Source organism: Ruditapes philippinarum, unplaced genomic scaffold, assembly GCF_026571515.1.
Source record: "Ruditapes philippinarum isolate M1 unplaced genomic scaffold, ASM2657151v2 ctg3229_1_1_1_1, whole genome shotgun sequence".
In the NCBI taxonomy this organism is placed as follows: domain Eukaryota; kingdom Metazoa; phylum Mollusca; class Bivalvia; order Venerida; family Veneridae; genus Ruditapes; species Ruditapes philippinarum.
The window spans coordinates 128,721-138,260 of record NW_026859245.1 but is presented as its reverse complement, the minus strand read 5'-3'; the positions used below and the strand labels follow the sequence as shown (position 1 = coordinate 138,260).

At 31.2% G+C, this 9,540-nt stretch overlaps 1 protein-coding gene across 1 annotated transcript; it reads right to left on the bottom strand.

Annotated features, from left to right (window-relative positions):
* Positions 1-840: 840 nt before the first annotated feature.
* LOC132755765 (glucosamine-6-phosphate isomerase 1-like) lies at positions 841-9,409 on the bottom strand. Its single transcript, XM_060746679.1, is given in 7 exon segments — positions 841-4,820; positions 5,688-5,702; positions 5,704-5,873; positions 6,637-6,819; positions 7,341-7,442; positions 8,144-8,267; positions 9,329-9,409. Coding segments are annotated over 6 exon segments (810 nt in total). The 5' UTR covers positions 9,329-9,409; the 3' UTR covers positions 841-4,604.
* Between the last annotated feature and the right edge of the window lie 131 nt (positions 9,410-9,540).

Genomic DNA, 9,540 nt, shown 5'->3' with positions numbered 1-9,540 from the left:
CATAAAAGCTTCATATGCAAATGAAATAAAACATCACAATGTCTAGATCAAGTGTTCTTGTCTATTGACTCGGCAACCTAAGTTGAACTAGTTTTGAAAGTTCTGACACATTCTGAACAAATTCCTGGTGTATGTAATGTAATTAACTTTTAAGATGTTGTTGAAGATTAAATACTTCTATTCATAGTGTGTACATTAAACTTCGCTTGAAACAATGCTTGGGGGACCTTCCAATTTGTTTTTATATCCGACAGGCAACTAATTGAAAACATGACTTGGGTGTGGCAACAGCAAACTTCTCTAATAGGAAAAATTTGATTTCTTTATAAATTGACAGCAAAAAAACAATAAAAACATTGTGCTTTTGAAAATGAAGTGATGTTACAACCTACAGTATCATTAATATGCGTATCTCTTGTTTCAAAAATGGAATCCCTAAAGAACACCCGTGTCGGCAAAAGGCTAGGTTTATCAAGCCTGTTCATGGATGGTTCTAGCAAGTGGAAGCTACTGTTCACACTGCCTAGTACAGACTTGAGCAGAACTTTTACATTTAAACATGAACTTTGAAATTTAATTCGAAATATTGAAAAAATCTGCATTTGTTTTCAAAACCATGATATACCCATCAGGGTGAGGACAGCAGAAAGGTGAGAACATGGCTTATTCCACTGCATACACACTGGTCTTGCAGCCTTGCTGGTAGGGAACACAAACTTTCAAACTTACGACTTACTGTAACCTTGGAAATTGTCTAAAACTGGCAAGATTTCCTCCCAGCAGTTACATAAAGAGCTGGGCCAATTGTTTCAGGCAAAATGAAAAGAAAGATACCACACATGCAAAAATCATAATATTTATTCAGATATCATTAATCATTTATGTAGCATAGACAACACAGTAATATAAACAACTAAACAATATTTTACAGGAAAGAACTAACTAACTAACCAAATTAAACATATACTTTAACAAAATCACCAAACGTTCTTATCTAACCCAACAACAAAATCATTATGTCATTCTTATACAACACCCAAATATATTTCCAAATGTATTTGACATAATTAGTTTTATATAGATAACAAAAGATAAAAGTAACCAGTCATGAGGTATATCTCCAAAGATTTATTTCAATGTTTTAACTATAAATACTGCTTGACATGACTATGTAGATGTTAATTATGTTTAATTGTAAACACTTTGATAGAAAATAAAAGCAACTGGATTGTAAAAAAAACAAGAAATCTTCAGCATGCAAAACCTCCAAAACAAACAATGGCAACAGAAATAGCAAAGCAATAGCAGAAAAGTTGATTTTTTAAAATTTTAACGCAGGCTCTAAATAACAATACAATAATAAAAGTACACAGTTATTATCACATTGAAAGTTACCCAAAATTGTATAAACACATGCAATAAAATAAACACACATGTGGAGATGTTTATACTTTCTATTTTACAAGAGACATTAAATGTCTCAATTATTTGACTTTAAATTTCCTAAAAACCTTAAAAATTAAAACTACATGCATTTTAGCACCAGTATTTCCTTGCTCCCAAAAAAGCACCAATTATCTATAATGATGAGGTATTTTTGTAAATAAACAAATTTCAGATCTTGATAATGATACAAATTTATTTTCACAAAAACCTGATTTACAATAAATGCATTTGATAAACTCATTATTTTACAGCATAACCTTGTATTGATTTTAAGTTCACAAATATAGATTCTAAACATAACAAATATCATTGCACCAGCTTGTGGAAATTATGTCAAAACAGTTTCAGAGATAAAAAAAATGCTGAATTATTAAATTGGCATATACTTAATGCAAAAATAGTGCTAATGCACCTGTTTACTATGTATTAACATCTGTAGAAGCAGGAGGATCCTTGCCCTATAGGCTCAGACTTTAAATGTGTCCTTGTGCTTCCGCAGATGTTAATGCAAGAAAAAAGGTGCATTAGTCTTCTATTCTTCCAGACTTTACTAACATATTGCTAAGATGTAACAGTTCAATTTTCAAAACGAAATAAGAGTAAAATTTGTAAAATAAGTAAAATTTGGCAATGGAGGCAAAAAAGCAATCTTAAATTGTTAATCAATTTAATCAGCAAAAGATGAGATAATCTTATTTGCTGTACTTTCTTTACTAAATCCCCTTGTGGCGGAGGGGTTGCCTTTAAAAAATTGAGGCATCAGAATTGCAGCCACCGTTTATCCCTGTGTGATGGTTAACCGTTATTGGTGACTAAATGGGTTTAAATTACTGGAGTCTATGCATCTCATAGCTCCAGTAGGTGAGGTGATTGATCACTGGTGTTGCTGGAGGTTGGCCAAAATCAAAATCATCTTTCCTGTTTATATGCCATATGACCTAAATTTGTATTGGTGCGCTGTGAAACCAAACAAACAAAAAATCTATATTCAAGCTCCTTCATAAGCAATTTAGATCCATCACCTACTAGCACACACTCTAGAATATAAAATATAATCTGTTTCATGCAGAGAAACTATTGCTACATAAGACTTTTTTAAGTATACAAAAAGTACGGTAAAGTAATCATTTTATTTTGTCATGTCAATTTGCGTTCTTTATTTATACTTATTTATTACTAATTAAAGGGCACAGTTTGATTATCCAAAACAACTGGTGGAATCTGAAGTGATTAGCCTTTGCAACCAGTGTAGTTTGACCAGTCTCTACGATGTTGGTTTTCTAAATGTGAAAAATAATCCAAAATTGAAAAGTGTTGATTTCCACTCAAATCTGGCTTAAATAGCATAAAAATATAATTGTTAATTTATTCTGAGGATATTTCTTAAATATCTTTTCCATACCTTTCTGTTTTAAGTGCCCCAGTTGGTCTATGTGAGAAATTCATATTTTATGTTTTTAGGCTTGTGGACCTCAGTGGAGTTCCTTTAAAATTTAATATGTAACATCATTTATATATATCACTACAAAGTATATAGTTATGAACACATTTCAATTTTTCAAGAATAAAATATGGCAAGTTCTGTTTCAATACTTACAAAAAAAAGACTACAAAAATATGTAAAATATAAATGTATAAAAGCTATTTTCCCATTGCAAATTAAAGAATACCTGAATTAAAGAATTGCAAAAAATTAATGTTATAACTAATCAATTAAATAATTGCAAAAAAATTAATGTTATGACTAATCAAACATTTTTAAATGCACAAAAAATGAATTAAACAAACAAAATAAATGTAGAAATTGAAAGTGAATATAAGAGAACATCTAACTCCTTAAGTCATTTATCGCACATACATCAACAATGAAATTATTACTTTTTTGTTACATTTCATAGAATCTGGATAGAGCTCATTTTTTTCAAGTTTGATTTTCCTAAAGTATTTTGCCTCATCTGTAGACATGCAGCTTTAAGACATTAAAATAAATGCTTCAACTCCAGTTGAAATGTTTGTCACCCTTTCCTAAGCCATGACTTGTCTATGACACCAAAGGGGCTATACTTTTATTATCTTGATGTTGAAAACCCTTTAAATACACAATTGACTGTTCTAAATTCAAAGCTGGACTGATCCATTACACAAATTAAGCAGATATAAGGGTAAATGTTGACTGAAAGTGCAATTACTCTTTAAATGGAATGTATAGTAATAACAATTTAAATGCCATGTTGGAACACATAAATATATAAAGATAATACTAACACTGCGATATGAGTACTTAGTACTTGGACTTAGTATTTTCATACTGCCTTTTTTGTGGCAATTTTTTTGTAAATTGTATAGGTTATTGGTATAACAATGATTATAGTGAATACACAGATAATACAATATTAAGTATACATGTACTAGTAATTAAATTATCAACTTGTGTATTATCTCTAACAAAAATATATTAACAATCAATGGTTTAAACTATGTAAAATTGCTAGTACTATTTTCATTCAAGATCAATGAAACAAAAGTCTTATATCACTTTTTAAGTTAAATAAACATCCTTCCAACAAAAAGCCTGCCTTTGAAATCTTCACTTCTGGGTACATTATTTAAGTTAAAATTGTAAAAATAGTAAAGCACTTTGTATTCACTTTCATTATGGCACATTTTAATAACATGTACAAGTAAAACATCAATTATAGCACAATTTAACAATGTTTTTGATACGTTTCATAATTTTTATCAGATTATCTCTAAGAATCATGTAACTTTACTTAAATCCTTGTAAGAAAATCATGATATAACTAAAATTTGGAACATTAATTTTAGACGCTGAATTCAAGATCTTCAACACAAATTTACCTGCATTTTGATTAAAGCCTTCATATTTTTGTAAAAAATTAAATACAATACCCTTAACACACGCAAAAAAAGAAAGAAAAGAAAATCCAGATTAATGATAAAATTGCAAAACTTCTACAACTATTGCTAATGGTCACACTTGGACTGGAAATAACAAATTACGCTGATCATTAGAATAAATCACTAGAAATCACAGATAATTAATTAATTAACGTTCATGGGATGTGAACTGAAGACTATCACAGTTCAGCCGAAAAACATGTGGATTAATACATGTATTACTCCCCCGCAGATCGTTTCTACGACTCCTCGACCAACTTCATATGAATACTGTTCAGACCCTTGAAGTATTTCACCGTCTTCACTTTGAGTTCCATTGTGGCATCCTCATCGCAAACAAAGATGGCGTTCTTGTGCATCTGGAAGGCGGAGACTGTAAACATGTGACTAACTCCGCCCTCTATTGCCTTGTGAAGGGCGTAGGCTTTGTGTGCTCCAGTAATGAGAATCATTACCTGAAAATAATACAAGGAATATCAAGATAATTATATGACCAGTACTTTTTCACCTTTTTACAGAAAATAATTTTAACTAAAATGAGACGATATGATTTTATCAAAAATTGTTGAGTAATTCATTTAATGAATTCTATAAGGCATTTACACAACTTTTTAAACCTAGTGCAGAATCCAATATAGCTTTTGCAGCTGTATATGTGTCCATTAAAATCAGTATTGTACTCAACAATGTATGACCTCTTTATTTCACATCACTTATTTCTTAACATTTTGATAAAACTTAGTGTTTGTTGCAGATAATATCTTATTACAGTGGTACTTGATGATAGAGAATACAAGAGCACATTATGCGATGTTAACACCAGTCTGTCAAAATGACATTTTGTTACAACTTTTAACAAAAATAAAGAAGTGGCATAACTCCAGAAATATAGATTTTACAATTATACCCCTTGTCTTACAAATGCCTCTTGTCATGATAAGTAAGTGTTCATTATTTCATATTGGTGCCTTTAAAATTGTTCGAGAAATGGCCTAGATTTAAGTTTTTGCACAACAACAAGGACAATACTGCCTTGATCATAATAGCTTGACCTTTTCTTTGAAACAGACACGCTGTTTTATAGAAAAAGTTGAGCTAAATCATATCAAATAGTAAGAGAGATAACTTGTACAAGAATAATTAATGATATCATGCAAATTCTGGAAATTCATAAGGTGTAAAATAATGATAAGTATGTCTAGATTTGCTAAAATGCTCATGTTTTATTCTTTGTAAGAATAAATAAAGCAAAGTACTGTTTGATGAGCAGGCTATAAACTATGTACGGTAGAGTATAACTTACAACACCAAAATGTACTTACCTCTTTGGCATCCATAAACAGTTCCAACTCCCACTGTTAATGCTTTATTTGGCACCTGGGATATATCACCATCAAAGAATCTAGCATTGGCAATGATAGTTTCCTGAGCTAACGTCTTTATACGTGTACGTGAGACTAGACTGGACCCTGGCTCGTTGAAGGCAATGTGACCATCGGGACCAATTCCTTATTGAATATAAAATACAAAAATGTAATAAAAGCATTCTAAAGCATTCAAATGACCTTGGGACCAATTCCTTATTGAATATAAAATACAAAATTTAATAAAAAAAAAAAAAAAAAAAAAAAAAAAAAAATTCACTTCCTGTTTATTCACTGACGAAGAACATATTTGTTCGAAATCGATTTGAATATTAAAAAAAAATAACTGAATGTACGCGTGTGGTTGTTCTTTTTGGATTCATAAAATTTAATAAAAACATTCTAAAGCATTCAAATGCTGTAAATCAAATAAAATTTAACAAGAATCTCAAAATCATTACAAGTATTTTATGTATACATGTATTTGTATATCTTCAGATCTCATAAATAACACAATTATTATAAATTGTAGTAAATAATAAGACTTAATTATTCTTAATCATACATATATTATTATCTTTTTAACCTTAAAAAAAACAACTTAGTAAGCTGATTTGCCAGGGATAGCAATGCTCTATTTTATATGATTGGCTATCTCTCTTTTTCCACTCTTTCAAATTATACTGTTCAATTAAGTCAAATTTGCCATGTTACTTTTCATACTTTTGGTTCTAAACAAACAACTTTGGCCAACACTGTACAGAAATTGCTCAGGTAAATTTCCCAGCTCTGCCTTATAATTTCTTTTTAAAGCAAGACTGGTGTACTCACTGCCCCAGAAAGGATCCAAAGATCTTTTATCTGACAAGAGCACAAATCAGTGTAACAATAAACAGGTAACACATACCTCCAAGGAAAAGCTCTATTCCACCAGCCTCTTTTATCTGTTTCTCGTACTCCTCACATTCCTTCTCCAGATCTGGGGCATTCCCATCTAACAGATGAGCATTCTCTGGTAATATGTCTATATGCTTGAAAAAATTGTTAAACATGAACGAGTGATAACTTTCAGGGTGGTCCCTTGCCAGATCTGAAACAGAACAGAATTTACAAGTAAACTAAATTTTAGTTACTAAGTATTAAGTTTAAACATTATTTAAACTTGACTTATTGTTTTTTTAGTCTGCTAGTATATATATAGCTTTCATTTTGTTCAAGATATCAAGATGAACTTTAAGTGTTGAAATGTTCAGGTGTTTACCACTGGTTAGCAGTCAAAGAGATAAATCAAATGAGTTAGAACTAAGTTCTGACATTGTTGCATTCACTGCTAATATAGTATCAAGGATTACAAACTCTGATGAATACCTTAATACATGTATCAACAATTGTTGGGTAAAATCGTGATGGATCAAAAACCTCTCTCACTTCAGACACATTGACTGTTTTCATAATAAATGTACATGTACCTATTTCTAATAAATTTTTTGTCTCATGTAAGGGCATTGCCACTGAGAAGATGTTATTCTTTGAGAAAATACCAATATTGGGGCTGGCATACATGTTAATCTAATAGACATGATAGAGTCTGTAAAACTTTAAAGCACATACTGCAGTATTCGTCCATGTTGAATGTTTTAACATACTTGAAGGATAGGTTACCCGCCTTGTAGAATTCTATCAATTTTTTATATGTACCTAATGGTGTACTACCTGGAAAAAATGTAAAAACAATCTGTCTTATCATTAATCAAAGCCCTTTTATCTGTATGTAAACATGTATATAAAATAGCTTTCATTGATGTGGAAAATGATTCTTTTAACATTGGTTAATACAGAATTTATTTTAGTTTGATTGTGTAGAAAGCTATAAGCTTATAGACACACTTTCGAATCCGTTCCTGGAACCAAGCAGTACTGAGCAATGAGTGTAAGGAAACAATGACTTGCCCCCCACCGGGTTTGAACCCATGCAGCTAGCAACAATTAGATCACTAGTCTGACGTGTTAACCACTCGACCATGCCGCCAGTTTCTTTTAACATTAATACTTCATTCTGTATGTCTAACATTCCTCTGTATTTATCTTTTATATAACACAACAAATATACATGTATTATACCGGTATGTTAACATTTTTCTATGTGTTGTAAGTTACAACTGAAAAAGTAACATAACATTTTTCACCTTATAATAATTATAAATGTTGAAACGATGGTAAAACTTTGACAAAATATCATTTCATGTACATGTATATGGAAATTAGGTGTATGGTTATCACACCTTATATATACAAAAGTACTTGTATAATATTCATATAGTACATATAGAAGTGGATAAATCTTACAATTATACAAAAAGAATAACAAATAGTTAACAAATTATAAGTGAGAAATACATAAAATTTTCAAAAACCTGTTGGAAGACCAAGGGTAAAATATCTATCTGGTCCTGGTTTAAAGTCATGGATCTTACGTCGTATATATTTCGCTGCCCATTCGCTCACTCCATTTGATGTATCAAGAATAACTAACCGCATCTGAAATTGGAAACAGTTGATTTGATTTGCATGTTAAATTGACAATTAAAATTAATCTTTCATTTTCTTATATGTTTTTAATGACAATACGTTGCTAAATATTTAAACTGGGATTTTTCACTACAGAACGAGATATAAATTTTGAGTATGTTTTTGTAGAATAATGTACGGTTCCAGTTAAAATGCGCAGGAATATAACAACAAAGGCCAATAGGCCCAATGATTAATTTCCAAGCATTTAATTAAAAAACAAAATGGATCAAAATGGTGTAACAGTTCAGAACTGTTATGGTATTCCAAGGGTCCCGGATTTGAGTCCTGGTCAGGCTGCACATTTTTATCACCCTGTGACATATGGCGCCCAATGGGGGACCATGACTGAATATAGCTCAGTTTAAATTACATTGCTCTGTAACTCTGTGAAATTCGAGGACGAATTTCAATAAAGCAAGGGAGTATGTCACGGTTCAGAACTGTTCACTATTTAATGGAGAAGATGTGTAAGCAGCTGGATAGCTATATTGGTACAGTATTCCAAGGGTACCGGGTTCGAGTCTCGGTCAGGCTGCACATTTTTCTCACTTTGTGATAATGGAAAGAAGAGTTTACTTCATCCGAGATCTACATGGTACAATCCTACAATTAATTTCCGATTAATATGACTGGATGGCGCTAACAGTTAACAGTTTACAAGAAGCGAATTACATTAACAGATGAAGTTAATAGTAGAAGTTCAGAGTCCACAGTAAAAACATAAGCAGGGATAGGTTTCCACAACCGGTCTCTCAGAGAATATTCCGTGACAGGGGCTAAATCTGACCAAAAGGGATTTCCGAAGTATTACTGTCTATGGTAAAAGTGAGTAAGATTAGTTGTTAGGTCTAGGAAGGGGAATATATTTAGAAATTTAACTGCAACTGGTTGGCTTCTGATTACACATGGAGTATGAGCACATAAGAAGATGACAACCATTTGCTTTTTGGAAAATGTAATCGACAATAAGTTTTGATTGGAAGCATATTGACAAATCACTGTTACATTGCTTCAAAAGCTAAACAAACTGTAAATGGTTTGAAAGTTTTGTTTTTTCTCTCCTTTGTCCTCCCAACAGCTGATTGATGTCGTGAAAATAAATTAGTTGACAAACTTAAGATAACGTAAGAACATAAATCAAACTTAACTAGATAGTTAAAAGATATAATAATTGATTAAACGGTTACAAAATAATTTTTGAACGCATAGAAAAAAAAATATGTATGTCGTAAAGTTGCCG